Here is a 22,338-nt window from a genome sequence, read left to right on the forward strand (position 1 = left end):
CCAAAACGTTTCCTTTTGTGGTGTGTGGTTGGGAAAGGCTAAAAGCAAAGGATACTTTTACATCTACCATTAAACTTTCAAACATACTAACCTCGAGTAAATGACGTTTTTAGCTGGGAGTGTAAAAGTGGGCATTCCTTTGGGAGCACTTATTTTACTGACGCCTGTATTTCAGTCAGACTATATTACTTACTGTATTCCTTCCTAAATGCATGAACTGGCAATATTTACAGCTTCGCTCTTGGATCTGTTTATATCTCAGTTGCACACACTACCAGATATCTCACCTCAGTGGCCCCTAGATATTTGGTCTTGTGATCCTGTATTTCAACTCATGACTCAATATCAGTCTTCGCCAACGCCAGAGAGCGGCGGTACAGAAACTGATTCAATCTTTATTGTGAATTTCTAGACGCAAGTACATTTCCACCATGTTCAGGGACACGTTTACTTTCACCCCCTCGACACTCCGGTCGTTGAGGTTACAGAGGGAGCTACAGGATTTGGAGGATGAAAGGAGAGCTTTGTACAGATCTCCCAGAAACAGGCAAACTGCCGCTGTCAGTCAAAGTGTATTCAGGGAATCGAGAACGTTGTCACAGCTCTCCAGCGACTCTGCCGTCCACGACGCTTTGTGCAATGGAGATTTGGACAAGATCCGAGTCATCTTCAAGAGTAAAGAGGCGGTTAACGCGACTATACAGACAGTCAGCCATGAACTGAGCTGGTCCCCTGAGCTAGGTATGAATCCATACTCCACATTGACATTCCTGGATGGTGCCAGCCTAAGATAGTTTAAGTCTGACCTCAGTGGCAAAACTTTATGTAGTTGATTAAAATCCTTTTTCCCCTTAATAATTATAGCTGTATCATGTGCAATCGGGATGTGAGGATCACTGGCTGAGCTAACGTTTATTATCCATTCCTAATTGTCCATAGGGCAGTTAAGTGTCAACCACACATATTGCTGTGGGTCTGGAGGGGTACGTCGGGTTTTAAGAGATCAATTGTGTTAGGGGACTCTCTAGTCCGAGCTACAGACAGACGTTTCTGTGGCCAGCAGCGAAAAATCACAAAGGTGTATTGCTTCCCTGGTGAAGGATGGTCTCACGGGGAGAGGGACCAGCAAGAGGTCATTGTCCACATTGGAATCAACTTCGTAGGAAGGGAAAAGGTTGAGATTCTGAAGGGAGATTACAGAGTTAGACCGGAATTTAAAAAGGAGGTCATGGAGAGTAGTAATATCTGGATTACTCCCGGTGCTACGAGCTAGTGAGAGCAGGAATAGGAGGATACAGCAGCTGAATGCATGGCTGAGGAGCTGGTGTATGGGAGAAGGATTCACATTTTTGGATCACTGGAATCTCTTTTGGGTTGAAGTGACCTGTACAAGAAGGATGGATTGCACCTAAATTGGAAGGGGACTAATATACTGGCAGGGAAATTTGCGAGCGCTGATTGGGAGGCTTTAAACTAGTAAGGTCGGGGGTGGGGGTTGGGACCCAGGGAGATAGTGAGGAAAGAAATCAATCTGAGACTGGTACAGCTGAGAACAGAAGTGAGTCAAACAGTCAGGGCAGGTAGGGACAAGGTAGGACTAAGAAATTAAACTGCATTTATTTCAATGCAAGGGGCCTAACAGGGAAGGCAGATGAACTCAGGGCATGGTTAGGAACATGGGACTGGATTATCATAGCAATACAGAAACATGGCTCAGGGATGGGCAGGACTGGCAGCTTAATGTTCCAGGATACCAATGCTATAGGAAGGATAGAAAGGGAGGCAAGAGAGGAGGGAGTAAGGCGTTTTTGATAAGGTTTTGCATTACAGCTGTGCTGAGAGAGGATATTCCTGGAAATACAAGCAGGGAAGTTATTTGGGTGGAACTAATAGTCAGAGGGAAATTGAGAAACAAACCTGTAAGGAGATCTCAGCTATTTGTAAGAATAATAGGGTAGTTATGGCAGGGGATTTTAACTTTCCAAACATAGACTAGGACTGCCATAGTATTAAGGGTTTAGATGGAGAGGAATTTCTTAAGTGTGTACAAGAAAATTTTCTGATTCAGAGAAGGTGCAAAACTTGACCTACTCTTGGGAAATAAGGCAGGGCAGGTGTCTGAAGTGTCAATGGGGGAGCACTTTGGGGCCAGCGACCATAATTCTATTAGAATTAAAATAATGACTGATAGGGATAGGCCAGATCTAAAAGTTGAAATGCTAAATTGGAGAAAGGCCAATTTTGATAGTATTAGGCAAGAACCTTCGAAAGCTGATTGGGGGCAGATGTTCGCAAGTAAAGGGATGGCTGGAAAATGGGAAGCCTTCAGAAATGAGAAAATGAGAATCCAGAGAAAGTATATCCCTGTCAGGGTGAAAGGAAAGGCTGGTAGGTATAGGGAATGTTGGATGACTAAAGAAATTGAGGGTTTGATTAAGAAAAAGACGGAAGCATATGCAAGGTATAGACAGGATAGATCAAGTGAATCCTTAGAAGAGTATAAAGGAAGTAGGAGTATACTTAGGGGAAAATCAGGAGGGCAAAAAGAGGACATGAGATAGCTTTGGCAAATAGAATTAAGGAGAATCCAAAGGGTTTTACAGATACATTAAGGACAAAAGCGTAACTAGGGAGAGAATAGGGCCCCTCAAAGATCAGCAAGGCGGTCTTTGTGTGGAGCCGCAGAAAATGGGGTAGATACTAAATGAGTATTTTGCATCAGTATTTACTGTGGAAAAGGATATGGAAAATATAGACTGTGTGGAAATAGATGGTGACACCTTGCAAAATGTCCATATTACAGAGGAAGAAGTGCTGGATGTCTTGAAATGCATAAATGTGGATAAATCCCCAGGACCAGATCAGGTGTACCCTAGAACTCTGTGGGAAGGTAGAGAAGTGATTGCTGAGATACTTGTATCATCGATAGTCACGGGTGAGGGGTCAGAAGACTGGAGGTTGACTAATGTGGTGCCACTGTTTAAGAAAGGTGGTAAGGACAAGCCAGGGAACTATAGATCAGTGAGCCTGATGTCGGTGGTGGGCAAGTTGTTAGAGAGAATCCTGAGGGACAGGATGTACATGTATTTAGAAAGGTGAGGACTGATTAGGGATCGTCAACATGGCTTTGAGCGTGGGAAATCATGTCTCACAAACTTGGTTGAGTTTTTTGAAGAAGTAACAAAGAGGATTGATGAGGGCAGAGAAGTAGATGTGATCTATATGGACTTCAGTAATGCATTTGACAAGGTTCCCCATAGGAGACTGATTAGCAAGGTTAGATCTCACGGAATACAGGGAGAACTAGCCATTTGGATACAGAACTGGCTCAAAGAGAGAAGACAGAGGGTGGTGGTAGAGCGTTGTTTTTCAGACTGGAGGTCTGTGACCAGTGGAGTGCCACAAGGATCGGTGCTGGGTCCCCTACTTTTTGTCATTTACATAAATGATTTGGATGCGAGCATAAGAAGTACAGTTAGTAAGTTTGCTGGGTCCCCTACATTTAATCATTTACGTAAATGATTTGCATGCGAGCATAAGAGGTACAGTTAGTAAGTTAGTAAATTGGAAGTGTAGTGGACAGTGAAGAGGGTTACCTCAGATTACAACAGGATCTTGACCAGATGGGCCATTGGGCCAAGAAGTGGCAGATGGAGTTTAATTCAGATAAATGCGAGGTGCTGCATTTTGGGAAAGCAAATCTTAGCAGGACTTATACACTTAATGGTAAGGTCCAAGGGAATGTTGCTGAACAAAGAGACCTTGGCGTGCAGGTTTATAGCTCCTTTAAAGTAGAGTCGCAGGTAGATAGGATAATGAAGAAGGCATTTGGTATGCTGTCTTTTATTGGTCAGAGTGTTGGGTACAGGAGTTGGGAGGTCATGTTGCGGCTGTACAGGACATTGGTTAGGCCACTGTTGGAATATTGCGTGCAATTTTGGTCTCCTTCCTATTGGAAAGATGTTGTGAAACTTGAAAGGTTTCAGAAAAGATGTACAAGAATGTTGTCAAGGTTGGAGGATTTGAGCTACAGGGAGAGGCTGAACAGGCTGGGGCTGTTTTTCCTGGAGTTTCGAGGCTTAGGGGTGACCGTATAAAGGTTTACAAAATTATGAGGGGCATGGATAGGATAAATAGACAAAGTTTTTTTCCTGGGGTCAGGGAGTCCAGAACTAGAGGGCATAGGTTTAGGGTGAGAGGGGAAAGATATAAAAAAGACCTAAGGGGCAACTTTTTCACACAGAGGGTGGTACGTATATGAAATGAGCTGCCCGAGGAAGTGATGGAGGCTGGTATAATTGCAACATTTAAGAGGTATTTGGATGGGTGTATGAATAGGAAGGGTTTGGAGGGATATGGGCCAGGTGCTGGCAGGTGGGACTAGATTGGGTTGGGATATCTGCTCAGCATAGACAGGTTAGACCGAAGAATCTGTTTCCATGCTGTACATCTCTATGACTCTATGACCGGGTAAGGGTGGAAGATTTCCTTCCTTGAATGGTATTAGTGAACCATATGGGTTTTCCCCCCCAACACTAGGCAGTGGATTTGTGGTCATTATTAGACCCTTAACTCCAAATTTCACCATCTGCCGTGGCAGGATTTGAACCCAGAACACTAGCTGAGTTTCTGGATTAATAGTTTTAGTTTATGGATAATTATAGTTTCTCGATTAATAGTTTGGTGACAGTACCAATAAGCTGTTGCTCCCCATAACCTCCCATTGAGATGAGAGATCTGTTCTAATAGTTATTTTAACGGTCCTACTCATAATATGACACATTTGGGAGGAGCAGGTCGGACTTGAACCTGTCCTATCTGGCCCTACCTCCGCACAGATTGGAACAGTGCATTCTTCACCTTTCCTTACCATATTTATGCCCAATGCCTCTTGTTGCTTCAGAATCTTGCTTAATTTTCTTTCTGTACCCTTCCTCCTTGCTCCCAAGTTCATCCTGCTCAGGTCGAGAGATAGGATACATTGTTCACTGTTCCATCCATTTTTTTTAAAAATTCATTTATTGTAATTGAACTAACCATATGCTACTTGCATTTTATTTTAGAAGTTGCAGTTTACGTAATACTTTGTTCAGTAGGAATTTGGGCAAGCTCAGGAACATCTTAATTTTTTACACATCAAAGCACCTGTCACTCTACACCCAGGAATATTATTTGCTTTTGATGTACCGGGAATATAGAAGTAAGACTGTGTCAAACAGCAGGCACTTCTGTACATTATATTTCTTAGTCTGACTTTAAGTTCAATGTTTTAAAACTGCTTTCCAATAGCTGGAGCAGAAACACGAGGTTCTTGGTATTGGTGCAGAGGGAGAGAGACCAGAAGAAACCTTTTAGTTTATTGAGAATGCAGCCAACCATCATTTGTCTTCAAAGGTTTAATGATAAACAATTCCAATCTAGTTTATGTGTCTAGTTTATATCACCTTTGAAATGTTATTGCATACTGATGGTGATGACTGAATTCAGGCATTAAGATGATTACTGTTGTACCAGGCATTAGTAAATTACTCTACAGATTACCAAGAAACTGCTGTTTACATTTTCATTAATTTAACACCAAAATAGACTATAGTGAGATAGGCTGACTATTGATCATCAGATCTAGCAAATTTGAATTCTCTTAGATCTCTAGTTTCCTTTATAGTCTGCATACTGGGACAGTAAAAAGGCTTCCCTTGAATTATTTGGCTGTCGCATCTTTTATTACAGAGTCTGTTCAAAGAATGTTGGAATAGGCCTTTGACAGGCCCAGCACTATTATCGTTTTTAGACCATTTATGAAATAAGTTGCCCTGCTGAGTGCTGCTTTCTCTAATTAACCTGCCTGCAAACTGCTCAGCTCTTGGTTTTAACATGCACGATGATGTTAACATTTTTTGTCAATTTGCTTATTTTCTTCCAGGCTTCTGGGTGATCCAGCTCTTCTTGTCAGTTTTCCTGCTTCCCTTTCTATTGCTATTTGACTAGACCCCTAAAATATTTATGCACATAACTGATGAATGTTGACATTATTTTTTCTCATTACACATTTTTGTTTAAGGTGAGAATATCATGTGCCATTTAAAAAGTCTTGTTCCCCATCTAAACATCCTATCACTTAATAATTTTCTCCTGTATTTGTTGAGCCCTTGATAACCCATTACTCTAATCCGTGTTCTAAATGCTATTTATACATAAAATCTTCTAAATTGGAGGAAACATTTACATCTAAAATATGACTTTTAGTTTTGACTCAGATGCTGCCTGAACAGATATTTGAAATATTTTGCGTTTTGGATTTCCAGCATCTGCACTATATGATTTTCAGATCCAGTCTATATTAACCCTAGTGTTTTATTGTCAAATAAAACCAGGAGACAGAAATAGACCATTCAGTTTCTCAAGTCAGTTCTGTCATTCAAATAGATTGTAGCTGTTTGCTGTTACAGACTCAGTTTATCCAGCTTTGATCCTTGTTTTTTGATGCCCTTGGAACTGTGGAAGGAGGTCGTTGGCAACGACTCAGCTAGACACTCCACTGATTTTCTTCCCTTTAGTGTCTATAATAATTTTTTTTCAGATAATGATCTAATTCCACGATAGAGGCAAAATTCAATCTCAGGTAGTGCATTCAAAGATCCCAACCACTTGTTGCAGAAATGAGCTTTTCCAGCTGTTACTTTTGGTTCTTTTTGCCTATTTCTTTAAAGCAGTGACTTTGGTTCTTGGTTCTTCCACTGATAAGAACTGTTTCTTCAAATCTACACTGTCTAAATTCTTTACAATTCTAAACATTGCAATTGAATTTCCTTTCACTTTCTTCTTCTTTAAGGAGAACAGCCCCCTGTATTTCTAATGCATTGTCACGTCTGAAGTCCATTATCCCTTGCCTTTGAATAATTTCTGCACCATTTCCAATGATTTCCTATTCTTCCTAAAGTATGTTGCCCAAAATTAGACACAAGACTCCAATAGAGGCTAAATCAGAGTTTGATAAAGGTTTGACAAAGCATCCTTGCTTTTGTACTCTGTATTATACTCTATTAATTGTTTTCACAAACTTTGCTGATTTTTGCATATATACCCCACGTCCCTCTGCTGCTGAACCTCTTTAGAATTGAATTTTTAAAAATTTTCTATCCATTTCTTTGTTATCCCTAACAAAATGTATCACTTCACTCTTCTGTCTTACGGCTGACTGGAATAGTGCTCTGAAAATCAAGCCCCACTGTTCCCAAAAGTTAAAGATTTCTGAAAGTTTGCTTTAAAAGATTGCTTCCCAATCATCCTTATCCAGGTATTTCACTTATTTGCAGGAGGCACAGGGTGACTGTTTTCTACTAATGAAAGTCTTTGATTGATCAATTAAAAGTTGCACCTTATAGCACATGGTAAAGGGAAATAAATTGGCTATGTTCAGGTTTGAGATACTTTCCACTGCAGTTCATTCTTGTCCAAGATCCAATGGTTTCTGACTAATTTGTTCACGTTTATTCAAGTACCCAGCAGCCAATCACATACTTGATGGCAGACAGAAGGCCTCTTTTATCAATAACTGGTCACTAGTCCATAGACCAATCAGCTATTTGTTGCCAGCCAAAAGCTCCATCTGTAAACACCCCTGAGTTCTAGCTTTTTTGCAAATGAAGCTTCTGCTACAGCTTAACAAGCAGCTGTGCAAACAATATTTATAATGAGTGTCAGATTACTTGTTTTTTTTCCATAAATACAGCAGTCCTTCAATATTCCTTGGTTTTTAAAACAGTCCTTTTCCCATTTCAAAAATACAGAAAATAGATAGGTACAGTTTGATTTTCTTTTGAAGTCTATCGCTGTCCTCAATATAGTTCACAAAACTTTGCTTTGTGTCCCCTCAAATTGTGAAATTCTGCCTTGCACACCCATGTCAAGATCATAAATATAGATCGAGAAAAACATTAGTCCCAATACTGATCTCTGGGAACCCCATTGTATATCAATCAATCTGATAAACACTGATTCCTCTTTTATGTTTCCTTTTACTGAGCTAACATTGTATCCAGATCCCTTTTATTCCATGACCTTCATCTTTGCTGATGAAGCTATTGTCAAATGGGTTTTGGAAGTACTTTTATACAACATCAACTTCATTAGCCTCAGAAATCCTCTACTACCTTATCAAAAACCTGAACCAAATTAGTTAAACACAATTTGCCCTTTACAAATCCTTGCCAGCTCTCTCTCAATTTATCTACATTTATTGGAATGATTTAATTTTCTCCTCGATTGCCACCTCATAAACTCTTCCCACCAAAGATTAAATTGACTGCTATACCATTGCTAAGCTTATTCTTGCACACATTTCTTGAATAGGGAAGTTACATTTACAGTGGTCGCTATCTCTACATTCCAAAGAGGCTGGTATAATATGGCCAGACCCGTTACTTCTTGAGGTATCTTTGGATGAATCTAATCCAGTTCTCAGGACTTAGCTGCTTTAGGCATAATCAAATGTTTCTAATGTCACCTGTTAGCAGTGTTTGGCCCTTCCAGTGTCTCAGTTACCTCCTATTTCACAACGACTTTGATAGCATTTCCTTACTTGGTAAAAAGCAGATACAAAATGTTCGTTTAGAATTTTACTCCCTCTGCGCATAAATCCCTTTTCACAACCTAATTGACTACTGTTATTTTTATCACCCTTTTACAATTTATAAGCCTATCGAAGACTTTTGATTTCCTTTTTTATATTTGCTTCCAGTCTCTTCTAATTTTCTCTATTTGTTGTTCCTGCTTCCTTTTCACCTGTCATATGTATTTTTATTTGGCTTAATTGTGTTCTGTTCTGTTATCCTTTCTCCCTTATGGAAGTGTACATTGACTGTACCCAACTTAAAGGTAACCTGTTGTATAGTTGCCTGCCAATATTTGATTATAAATTAACTGGTCCAGATCTGCTCTGATATTTTGAATTTGGGGCTCTGCTAATTATTTTTATTGTGAATTGCTCCTTGTTCTTTCTCATATCCTGAAGAAGGGCTCATGCCCGAAACGTCGATTCTCCTGCTCCTTGGATGTTGCCTGACCTGCTGGATGTTGCCTGACCTGCTGCGCTTTTCCAGCAACACATTTTCAGCTCTGATCTCCAGCATCTCCTTTCTCATATCTAACCAAACCCTTTTGATACTATGATCACATTTCCCCTCTGATACTTCATTTCCATTTAATTTCCCCGAATCAGACCCAACAAATCCCCCTTCCTTGTGCAAAAAGAAACATCCTCATCTTAAAAATGCCTTTTTAAAAAATGATCAATTTTCAAATTTCCAATCAACCCAGCATCTATAACTTTATTGAAAAAGAGGGAATTTTTTTGGGGAATAGAAAAATGAGTTCTAGATTTACATTGGTTTTGATTGGGGAAAAATGCATCAGACTTTCACTCCTAACTGATGTGGATCTGATTGAAGAATGTGCCCACTCTTCTAAAATGCCACTGCCAAAGGAAATAACTTTTCTTTACCTACCTTAATTAGCATTTTTTGAAACACCTATTCTTCCATATTTTTACAAGTTTTGACATGTTAAGGGGTAATTTCTGTGGTAAAAATCTTAACAGTATCTAATTTGAAAGATGAATTTTGTCATCTATGCTTATTTTTAGTCAGAGAACTTCTTTCTATCTCAATGTTATATACCATACAAAAGTACTTGTAGACAAAGACCAGGCATACATATTCTTGTGGGATGGTTATTGCAACCAGCCACCACTATTTGATTCTACTTTGTACTTTCTTACCCACAAAATGCATGCATTTAGTCCCAGATCAAGGCTGTAGTTAAAGATATTTTTATCAATCAGTTCAGATGTGTTATGACACACCACTGGGGCAGATGGATTTTGAACATGAGAATTGCTTTATTGATATTTCCTAATCAGTTTGTTCAGGGCTTTTATTACACACCTCTGTAGCAAATGAGACTTGAATCTGGGGACTCTCCTATGTTCAAGGGATATTACCACTGTTTTATAAGCATCTGCTTTCTATACATATGAATGCAACTGACTAATTAGTTCACAATTCCTGTTTACCATTTAACTTTAACTGCAGGGTATTTAGCACTCTATTAACAAAGTTAAATACTCACACTTGGCACCCTGAGGATTATCCCTGCCCAGGGTCTGTTCTGCAGGTGGAATCAGGGCTGTTGGTTTTTGCTCGGATGTATTATTCTTTCTGCACAATAGACAAAATGCAAAATTCATGGCAGGATTTTAGAAACTGTCGCCTTTTGGAATGTCCAAACCTGCCAGTTATCTGCCAATAGTAGCTTTCTACAAAACAAAGTTAAAAATCACACAACACCAGGTTATAGTCCATCAGGTTTAATTGGAAGCACTAGCTTTTGGAGCGCTGCTCCCTCATCAGGTGATTGTGGAGGATTTTTAACTTTGTACACCCCAGTCCAACACCAGCATCTCCAAATCATCCTACAAAACATACTGTTCAAGTGACGAGAGACAAGACTATTCCAATATCAAACCAAATTTGTATTCCCTGTGGGAAACCTTGTGTGTTCAAACTCATTTTTAGCTATATAGCTAATAAGTACAGGGAAGCAGCCCTTCAGAGAGTAATGAAGAGCATCCTCCTAATTTTCATTAGAATTGCTTGGCTGTTACTGACAGTAGTGTCATTCATATTAATCATATCAATGAACAGTAGATATTCTAATGGGAAGTACTGGATGTTTATTCATTAATGTGTTGGTAGAACAGACTGGTCATGCATATTCTGTGAGGAAGGAGGGGTTGAGGCTTTGATTGAGTTTATGATTTCAAATGAATTTTTTACATTTTGCTCCAGTTAAAGGTTCCAATGTTGAGTTTCACTGCTGCAGTTTTGTATGACTGGGCATTAGACATCAAGATGCAGGCCCTGGACAAAAGGAAGAAGAATCATTGTTATTTTAGGCTTCCATGTTGTGGAGATAAATATTGATTGTATATTAATTGTGTTCAATTGTACTCAAACGGTGAACATGAACTGGGGGTTCACCCTGGTAAATATAAACCAGTTGACCCTATGATTGTTTTGGTGAGGAAGTGTATGTTTGTAATGTGGAACGTTGTCAATAAATGCTTTGAAGAGTTTATAAGGGTTGGTTTGAGCTCTGTTCCCTCCCCACCTGGTTTTCTGGAATGTAACAAAATCAGCAATGTAATGAGTTTTAGTTTCAAAGCCAATAACCATGATAACCAACCTTGGCTTAGTTGTAGCACACATAGAACATAAAACATTACAGCGAAGTACAGGCCATTCGGCCATCGATGTTGCACCAACCTGTGAAATTAATTTGATGCCCATCTAACCTACACCATTCCATTATTATCCATATGTCCAATGTCCATTTTAATGCCTTTTACATCAGTGAATGTGCTACTGTTGCAGGCAGGCCATTCCACGTCCTTACTACTCTCTGAGTAAAGAAACTACCCCTGATATCTGTCCTAAATCAATCACCCCACAATTTAATGCCCTCATGTTAGACTTCACCATCTGAGGAAAAAGGCTGTCACTGTCCACCCTATCTAACCCTCTGATTTTCTTATACTTCTCGATTAAGTCACCTGTCAACCTTCTTCTCTCCAATAAAAACAGCCTCAAGTCCCTCAGCCTTTCCTCATAAGACCTTCCTTCCATACCAGGCAACATTTGAGTAAATCTCCTCTGAACCCTTTCCAAAGTTTTCACATCCTTCCTATATTGCGGTGACCAGAACGATATGCAATACTCCAGGTGCGACCTTATCAATGTCTTGTACGTCTGAAGCATGACTTCGTGGCTCCAAAACTCAACCCCCATACCAATAAATGCCAACACACCACACACCTTAACAACTCTATAAACTCGGGTGGCAACTTTCAGGGAATTATGCACCTGGACACTGAGATCACTTGTTCATCTACACTGCAAAGAATTTTACTATTAGCCCAGTACTCTGTATTCCTCTTACTTCTTCTGAAGCAAAGTATCTCACACGTTTCCGCATTAAACTCCATTTGCCACTTCTCAGCCCAGCTCTGCAACTTATCTATGTCCCTCTGTAACCCACAACATCCTTTGGCACTATCCACAACTCTGCCTACCTTAGTGTCATCCACAAATGTACTAACACATCCTTCTACGTCCACAACCAGATCATTTATAAAAATGACAAACAGCAGTGGCCCTAAAACAGATCCTTGTGGTACACCACAAGGATTAATTTTTCCCATCAACAACCACCCTCTGTCTAGTGTCATCCACAAATGTACTAACACATCCTTCTACGTCCACAACCAGATCATTTATAAAAATGACAAACAGCAGTGGCCCTAAAACAGATACTTGTGGTACACCACAAGGATTAATTTTTCCCATCAACCACCACCCTCTGTCTTCATTCAGCTAGCCAATTTCTGATCCAAACCGCTAAATCACCTTTAATTCCAAAACTCCGCATTTTGTGCAATAGCCTACCATGTAGAACCTTACCAAACACTTTTCTGAAATCCATATACACCACATCAACCACTTTACCTTCATCCACCTGTTTTGTCACCTTCTCAAAGAACTCAACAAGGTTAGTGAGGCACAACCTACCCTTCACAAAACTGTGTTGACTATCCCTAATCAAATTATTCCTTTTCAGATGATTATAAATCCTATCTCTTAGAACCTTTTCCAACACCTTACTCACAACCGAAGTAAGGCTCATTGGCCTATAATTACCAGGATTGTCCCGACTCCCCTTCTTAAACAAAGGAACAACATTTGCTATCCCTCAGTCTTCTGGCACGACACCTGTCAACAATGATGACATAAAGACCAAAGCTAAAAGCTGTGCAATCTCCTCCCTGGCTTCCCAGACAATCTGAGGATAAATCTCATCCGGCCCCAGGGTCTTGTCTATTTTCAGATCTTCCAAAATTGCTAAATCCTCATCTTTGTCAACCTCAACCCATCTAATCCAGTAGCCTGTACCTCCGTATTCTCACTAACATTGCCTTTTCCAATGTGAATACTGACAAAAAGTATTCATTACACTCTTCCCCAATGTCCTCAGATTCCACACACAACTTCTCACTACTACCTTTGATTGACCCTAATCTTATTCTAGTCATTCTTTTATTCCTGATATACCTATAGAAGGCCTTGGTTTTCCTTGATCCTATCCGCCAACAGCTTTTCATGTCCCCTCCTGGCTCTTCTTAGCCCTCTCTTTAGATCTTTTCTGGCTAACTTATAAGTCTCAAGCCCCCTAACTGAACCTTCACACCTTATCCTCACATAAGCCGTTTTCTTCCTCTTGACAAGAGCTTCAACTTCTTTAGTAAACCATGGCTTCCTCTCTCGACAACTATCTCCCTGCCTGATAGGTATATACTTATCAAGGATCCGCGTAGCTGTTCCTTGATTGAGCTCCACATTTCAAGTGTCCATCCCGTGCAGCTTCCTTCCCCATCCTATGCATCCTAAATCTTGCCTAATCGCATCATTATTGCCTTTCCTCCAGTTATACCTCTTTCTCTGAGGTATATACTTATCCCTGCCCATTTCTATTGTAAACATAACCAAATTGCGGTCACTATTGCCAAAGTGCTTACCTACCTCCAAATCTAACACCTGGCCGGGTTCATTCCCCATTACCAAATCCAATATGGCATTGCCTCTTGTTGGTCTATCCACTTACTGTGTCAAAAACCCTCCTGCACACATTGAACAAAAACTGACCAATCTAAACTACTTGAACTATAGTTTTCCCAGTCAATATTGGGGATGTTAAAGACTCCCATAACAACTACACTGTTATTCTCGCTCCTATCGAAATCATCTTTGCTATCCTTTCCTTTACATCCCTGGAACAATTCAGAGGCCTATAGAAAGCTCCCAACAGGGTGACCTCACCTTTCCAGTTTCTAACCTCAGCCCAAACTACCTCAGTGAATGAGTTCTCAAGCGTTATCTCAGCTGCTGTAATACTACCCTTGATGGACAATGCCACACCCCCACCCCACCTTTTATCATCTTCTCTGTTCTTACTGAAACATTTAAAATCCCGGAATCTGCAACAACCATTCCTGTCCCTCCTTTAGCCATGTCTCTGAAATGGCCACAACATCAAGATCCCATGCCTCAGTCAAAACACACAGGTAAATGTCTTAGTCTGGGGACTGGAGCAAATAATATGGATGACGGCTCGGTGCATTATAATGGAGATTCTGTCTTTTGCTTCTGTCTGTCCTCTCAGGAAAGTGTAAAATAACCTCTTGCATTAGCTGAAGAAGAGAAATGTAATTCTTCCACTTTCATTGCTTGTTAAGTATTTGAAAGACAAAACTGCAGAGAAAGAATAGGGAAGTGTATGAAAAATGTTGCTCTTTGAAAGGGTTGGTATAGACTTGGGCGGCACGGTGGCACAGTGGTTAGCACTGCTCCTCACAGCGCCAGAGACCCGGGTTCAATTCCCGCCTCAGGTGACTGACTGTGTGGAGTTTGCACGTTCTCCCCGTGTCTGCGTGGGTTTCCTCCGGGTGCTCCGGTTTCCTCCCACAGTCCAAAGATGTGCACGTCAGGTGAATTGGCCATGCTAAATTGCCGTAGTGTTAGGAAAAGGGGTAGATGTAGGGGAATGGGTGGGTTACGCTTCGGCGGGTCAGTGTGGACTTGTTGGGCCGAAGGGCCTGTTTCCACACTGTAAGTAATCTAATCTAATCTAATCTAAAAATAGATCCCTCTGCTAAATTATTCTATGATTCACTATCATTCATCCTTCAACCAAACAAAAACCAGATTATCTGGTACTTACCTCAGTGCAGGAACTTGGAATGAACAATTATGTTTCCATGTTTCCCTATATTAACAAAGCTGACTATATTTCAAAAGTTCTTCAATGGCTGTAGGAGGTGCATTTTTAACATAAGTCTCTCTTACCTGATTAGTTTGCACACAGAATCTGGCTGGAGGTAAAAGCGAAGTGAGTGGGTGCTTTTGCAATTTTTTTGAGAGAACATCTGTTCTTACAAAGTGAAGATGAAGTTTCAATTTATTAATAAAAGGGAAAAGAGCTCTGGAGAGCAGGAAGGTGGATTTTTTGACCAACACCATTCTAGACTAGAGAACGAGTCAATAGGTTGTATGATTTCTATTATATTTACAATTCTGAGAACAATAACATTGAATTCCTGCTGTAATTACATTTACAACACCTCTTCAAATTTAACTCCACCTTGCAGTCATCATACTATTCCTAGAATAACTTATGTTGTGAATTTTTACTGATTGATGTAGGCTTAATTTTGCTCTGTCCTACATTCAAGAGGCCTCTTGAGTCAAACAATTTCTTTTAGTCATGGCCAATTTAATAAAGTTGCAGTATTATACACACTTTTGAGGCCTTACCAGATATGCTTTGCAATGCATTTTAATGGACATACGATCTATTTTTGTATTACAGGTCTTTGGTCACTGATCTCCAAACAGAAGCAGACATCTGCACTTCATATTGCTGCAGAGCGAGGACATACAGCTTGTGTGAAACACCTGTTGGGGCATGGTGCTGATGTAAATGCTGCCCCTGGAGGAGCAACTGCCTTGCATATTGCCTGCGCCAATGGCCACACTGAATGCGCCCAGCTTTTGCTCAGTATTGGTGCTAATCCCAATGCAATCTCTGAAGACGGGTATGCTCCTTTGCACCTGTGCACCAGTCCCGAGACCTTTCTGTAAGTATGTTTCTTGGTTACACATTGTTAAATTGCAGCTGATTGCTAGCGCAAAGAGCTCTTTTTTCTCTGTGCTTAGATGTAGAACTCAGGACATTCGAGAAATGCACAGTATAATGTTTCTATGTATACATATATTCCAATGTTAGGAAACCAAGTAACAGAGATGATATTAACCCTTTAACTGTATTTTTATAGCAAATATAAACATAGGTCCAAGTCCATATCAGTAAAATACACGTATAGATATCAAAATGTGCACTACTGTTGCATGAAAATTGCCATTAAACACTACGATGCACTTTACCCAATACTTCCTCATGCCATATCTGATCTCAATCAAAGCAGCTTGAGTAAGAAGTAAAATTGAATAAGGTGATTCCTTGGAAAGGTGAGGAAGAGGATGTTGCTGCACTAATCACCTGGATTGCTATTCCATATTTTTCATGTCTGGCAATAAGGTCAATGAGGTAGCGAGGACAATAGTTCAGTTTTATTTTAAGCGCCTCAGGACATTCCAATGTGCTTCACAGCTCATGAATAATTGTTAAAGTACAGTCACCGTTGATTAGTATTTAAACATGGAATAAATTTCCATTGACCAAGGTCTTGCAAATGAGACAACTGATTAATTTTTTTTGGTGGTTGAGGAATAACTTTATTATGTCACTAGAGGGACTTGCTGCCTCTTCACTGAAGAGTGCTAGAAGAACTTTTACATAACCTGAACAGCTATAGGCCTTCCATTCAGTATCTGGCATTTATAACGATGAGGCCATCCTTCAGTGCTGCACACAAGTGCCAGCCTAGAGTCTGTGCTCAAGTCCTGCACTACAGAAGTAAGAATGCTATTACTGAGTCAAGCTGACACTAGTGACTCTTTACCTGCTCATCTTTCATCTTATTTAGGATACAGAGTTCAGAATGTGTGTAAAATAAATCTGAACAGTACTGTGATCAGTGATTGGAGATGCAGTGAGACTATCCATTGCTATTATCCTCCATATTGTTGAACTATTCCTTCTGCATCCTTCTGCAACATGCCCAATTGTCTTTGTCAAGTGTTCTCATTTCAAGTTTATTTTAATGAATTTAAGTTAGAAATTGTATAATGAGTGCATATATGAAATGGCACCTGCTTCTGATGAATGTCACTGAATGACATTCAAAGGGGCTGAACTAATGAGCAGAGACATGACTATTCTAGGGGACACAGTTTAAAAATAAGCTGTTTCCCACTTAAGATAGAGGAAAGGAGGAGTCTATTTTTCTCCGAGAAGACCAAGAATCTTTGAAACCTTCTTCATCAGAGAGTGATGGACGCAGTGTAATTGAATGCTTTCACAGCTGAAGTAGATAGATTTATGACCAAGCTGGAGTTAAAGGTTATTGCGGGTAGGCGGGAATATGAATTTGAGGCCGCAATCAGATCAACCATGATCATGTTGAATGGTGGAGAAGATTAGAGGGGTTGATTCTGCTTTGAATTTGTGTGGTTTTACATACTTCCACTGTACTGAAGATTCTGACAATTAAATAAATCAGGAATAAAGAGCTAGCATCAGTAACTAATACTAAGTAGTTCATTATATTGTCATTTTAGGGAAGAAAATCTTTGTCCCTACTTGATTTGGGACTTCAGGCCAGTGGCTGACTCTGAACTGCCCTCGGAAATGGCCTAACAAGCTATCAGGGAATAGGCAATAAACATGTCGCCTACATCTTGTGAATTAATAGAAAAATATTGAAACATATCAAATGCAATTAACAACATCAATGATCATGCGTACCTTTTAATACTGTCCCCTTATTCTTTCCCTGAAAATCAGAGCTAAATAAGTATAAATATGTATGAATATATTTGAGGATTTCTGGCAAACATTTTTCACCCAGAGGCTGCTGGGAATCTGGAGTGTGCTGCCTGGGAGCAGAGGTTAAAAGGGTTAAAAATACTTGGATTATGATATGAAATGTCATAACATTCAAGGCTATGGGGTAACTGCAGGAAAGTGCCATTAGTATAGATTTAGATTAGTTTTTGTCAGTGCAGATTCACTGGGTCAAAGGGCTTATTCTGTACTGTATGGTTTTGTGATTCAGTATATAACACCAACATCAGGGACAGTAAAAGAACATTCTAGAAATTGAAGAAATGCTTATGATATGTATCATCTAATTCTCCATGTGCATTTCAGATGTGCTAAGCTCCTGTTGGAACATAATGCCAGAGTTAATCTGCAGACCAAAGACAGAGAGAATACACCACTTCATATAGCTGCAAAACATGGTTTAGACAAACATGTGGACCTTTACCTGAACTATTGTGCTTACAGTCACAAGAAGAACCGAGAAGGCGAAACTGCACTAAATGCTGCGTGCTCATATGCTGACAAGCCTGAGGCTTTTGGCAGATATTACAAAGTCTGTAAAATGTTGATTAATTGGGGAGCCAATGTGAAAACTGCTGGGAAAAAAAATCACACACCACTCCACAATGCATGTGGGAATGGGCACCCCGATATTGTCGAGCTTTTGTTATTGCATGGTGCCTCTGTAAATGCCAAGAACAGTGCTGGCTACACCCCAATGGACTGCATTTTACAAGCAGTCGAAGATTACTTGGAACAGCATCCTGAACGAATTGTTGTAGATCTGTTGAACCATGGTGCAGGTCCTGTTGACCCGAAGGTATTCTGACTTTGCAATTAATGTGTGATGTGAAGCTGTGTCATGGAGCTGTTAAACAGTTTTTGGGCTGAGAAGTAACACACACAGGGGATACTAGTCTTAATGTAGCTGTCCACAAACCTGCAAGAATAAGTGTGACTTTAGTTTTACAGACCACCCAGAATAATATTAAGTAGCGTTTTTTAAAAATGCGTTACTTACAATCCCATGAATTTTGTGCCTGGTAAGCTAAATGTGATAGCTAGCCCCATGGTTTTGACTATGCTGAAATATTGGTGTGATTGCTTGTCAAATATTACAGTGAAAGTTTTCCTTTTGTGACTTTTTTTCCTCTCCTATTCTCCTAAAGGGTTTTATGAACTTGCAAATTGGGAGTAGAAATAGGTTATTTGGCCACTTGAGCCTGCTCTGCCATTCAGTAAGGTGGTGTTAGTGTGTTGTTAGTGTTACGAATCACACATTCCCATCAACCATGATATCCTTTGATTTCTTTTCCTAACATGAATCTAGTTCCAAGAAGAGTTATGGGACTCAAAACTTAACTCTGTTTTTCTCTGTCCACAAATGCTGCCAGACCTGCTGAGTTTATCCAGCACTTACTGTCTTTATTTTAGAATCTATCAAAACTCCACCTTAAAAATATTCAAGGATCCTGCCTCTCCTGTGTTCTGAAGCAGAGAGTTTCAAAATCTCACAGCGTTCTAAGAGACAAAAATCTCCTCATCTCTATTCTGAAAGGGTTACCCTAATTTTAAAATGGTACGCTTTAGTTCTGGACTCCCTTACAAGAGGAAACATCTCTTCCATATCTATCTTGTCAAGACCATTCAGAATCTTTTATATTTCAGTCAGATCACTCTTCACTCCTCTGAACCTCAGAATTGTCTATCAAACCTTTCTTCATAAGACAACTTACTCATTTCCTCATAATAAACCTGAATCACCTGCAATGTACTTACATCCTTCCTTAAATGAGAACAAAATTGTAGTCTCACCAAGGCTTGATATAATTGAAACAAAACACCTTTATTTTTTTATTCATTTCCTCCTGTAATGAAGAATAGTATTCCATGGTCTTAATTACCTGCTGTACCTACAAACTAACTTTATTGTGACTCATGCACTGGAGCACCTCGATCTTTCTAGAACATTGCCCATATTCAGTTATTCTCCATTTAAATAATGCCTTTCTAAATTCTTCCTGACAAAGTGAACTACTTCATATTTTCCCACATTATATTTCCATCTGCCCAAATTTTACCCACTCACCTGGCCTGTCTATATTGTATGCAACCTCATTATGTTATGTTTGCAGCATACTTTCCTAACTATCTTTGTGTCATTTAGCTACCATGCCTTGGCTCCTCTCATTCAAGTCACTGATATAAATGATAAAAAAGTTGAGGTCCTAGCAGAGACTCCTGCAGATCCCAGCTGTCACATTTGTCAATGTGAAAAGAACCCCGTTTATGCAAACTGTTTTATTTTCTGCCAGACAGCCAATCTTCTATCCATGTTATAAACTATCACCTGTACTGTGAGCGCCTTAGCTTATTGGCCTTTTGCTTGCTATTGTTGCTGTTGACTGATTGTGAGAGGAGAAAGATATAAAAGAGACCTAAGGGTACGTGTATAGAATGAGCTGCCTGAGGAAGTGGTGGAGGCTGGTACAATTGCAACATTTAAAAGGCACCTGGATGGGTATATGAATAGGAAGGGTTTAGAGGGATATGGGCCAATCGCTGGCAGGTGGGACTAGATTGGGTTGGGATATCTGGTCGGCGTGGACGAGTTGGACCAAAGTCTGTGCAACTCTATGACTCTATGATTGCACTTTTGTATCTTCTCAATGTTGCTATTATCCATGCCTAAACCTCATAAAGTGTTGCTGGTTATTAAACCACCTAACATACACTCAATCCAGTCCTCACCTGATATCCATACATAACATTTCGAATCAGTATTGTTGGGTCAAACTCGCACTGATATTCCCCCTCTCTACACTTTAATTTGTGATTCTCCTTCTCCCTCACTGACTAAGATCATTTCACTCAATATTGGTCTGGAATGAAACCTGGGAGTTTCTTAGTCTGTGTACGGTTCAGTTCTTCATTTAGCCATCACCATACTTCTACAATTTGTCCCAAAGCCATAATGCTTGCACCTCTAGTATTCCTTCCATTGGGTCTAATGTTTATATGATAATCAGCAGTTCAGGACAAATGTAATGATGCACAATTTGTGTACTTTTCAGATGCTTAAACAATGTGCAGTGTCTCCGTGGACAATGGAAGCTCTGTTAAATACCTATGAGGTTATACCACTTTGTGACTCTTGGATTGAGTCAGTACCCCTTGATGTATGGCAGGTACGTGCAGTAGAATGATACCTTAATTAACAATCTCTACACATTCTACAGTTAGTACTGGAGATCGGTGAAGCAAACACATTTTTAATAATTGAGAATAAAGCACTAACTGTAACTATTTTATGTCAATGATAAACTCATAAGAGAACATTTACAGTGGAAGTATTGTCATCACTGCTGATGCTTATAGTATCCTTTCTGATATACTTTATTTACCAGATCCATTTAGACTTGGTTAAACTAAAAAATACTTAAATGAATGGTTTAATTCCTCAGATGAGTACTGTTGTACTTGACCTATCCTAAATGGAGGATCCTGAATGCAGGGAATAAACAGGCTTTGTAAGGGTCAGATGTATAATAAATATCTGAACTATTGACTTCAAGGGTCAACTCTTTTATATTGAGATTGGTTCGCGTGTGGAATGAAAAAATCCATGCCTTTTAAATTTGGGGATGGCATCACATATATTGACCATTAGATTGCAAAATTCGTCAAAACATAAAATAATAGATGAATAGCTGGAAATAACTTCTGCAATCAAATAATCATATTCCATGTGCCACGAAGACTTTTAGACTTTAAACGTTGACTGAATGAGAGAGGAGCCAAATATTATTAATAAAAGGCAAACATGGACCAGTGAAAAATTCAGTGGCAACATTTGTTTTTATTTATTCAGGGGATTTGGGTATTGCTGGCTATATCAGCATTTATAGCTTATTGCTAGTTGTCCAGAGGTAAGTTAAGAGTCAACCATATTGCTGTGGGTCTGGAGTCATATGCAGGCCAGACCAGCTAAGGATGACAGATTATCTTCCCTAATGGGCATTAGTGAGCCAGATTGGTTTTCACGATATCAGCAGTGGTTAGATCGCTTTTTATTCTGGATTTCTCTGCTTTCAGCAGAGTGAACATATTTTCTCCTTTTCACACCTATTATTAACATCTATTTTATATCTCCATCATTGCTTTACCACCATTAACATTCGCTTTGTTGTTTACTTTGGGCATCCATCCTTCCCACTCACTCTTCCTCCCTCTTTGTCAACATTTCCCAGAATCTTTCAGTTCCAAAGAGTCATATCAGACTCGATACATTAACTGTGTTTATCCCTCCACAGATGTGGCAAGACCTGCTGAGTTTCTCCAGCATGTTTGATTTCTCATAGAGTCATAGAGACGTACAGCATGGAAACAGAGCCTTCGGTCCAACCCGTCCATGCCGACCAGATATCCCAACCCAATCTAGTCCAGCACCCGGCCCATATCCCTCCAAACCCTTCCAATTCATATATCCATCCAAATGCCTGTTAAATGTTGCAATTGTACCAGCCTCCATCACATCCTCTGGCAGCTCATTCCATACACGTACCACCCTCTGCGTGAAAACATTGCTCCTTAGGTCTCTTTTATATCTTTCCCCTCTCACCCTAAACCTATGCCCTCTAGTTCTGGACTCCCTGACCCCAGGGAAAAAACTTTGCCTATTTATCCTCTCCATGCCCCTCATAATTTTGTAAACCTCTATAA

The 22,338-nt window shown here is 39.8% G+C and overlaps 1 protein-coding gene across 1 annotated transcript in view; it reads left to right on the forward strand.

Moving 5' to 3' along the window:
* Nucleotides 1–338: 338 nt before the first annotated feature.
* asb16 (ankyrin repeat and SOCS box containing 16) overlaps nucleotides 339–22,338 on the forward strand; it is a 27,956-nt gene continuing 5,956 nt past the window's right edge. The window contains exons 1-4 of the mRNA XM_043675168.1: nucleotides 339–741; nucleotides 15,481–15,748; nucleotides 17,944–18,436; nucleotides 20,691–20,804. Coding sequence (XP_043531103.1) covers nucleotides 432–741; nucleotides 15,481–15,748; nucleotides 17,944–18,436; nucleotides 20,691–20,804 — 1,185 coding nt within the window. The 5' untranslated portion in view covers nucleotides 339–431. The remainder of the gene's footprint in view (nucleotides 742–15,480; nucleotides 15,749–17,943; nucleotides 18,437–20,690; nucleotides 20,805–22,338) is intronic.

Source organism: Chiloscyllium plagiosum, chromosome 33, assembly GCF_004010195.1.
Source record: "Chiloscyllium plagiosum isolate BGI_BamShark_2017 chromosome 33, ASM401019v2, whole genome shotgun sequence".
Lineage (NCBI taxonomy): Eukaryota > Metazoa > Chordata > Chondrichthyes > Orectolobiformes > Hemiscylliidae > Chiloscyllium > Chiloscyllium plagiosum.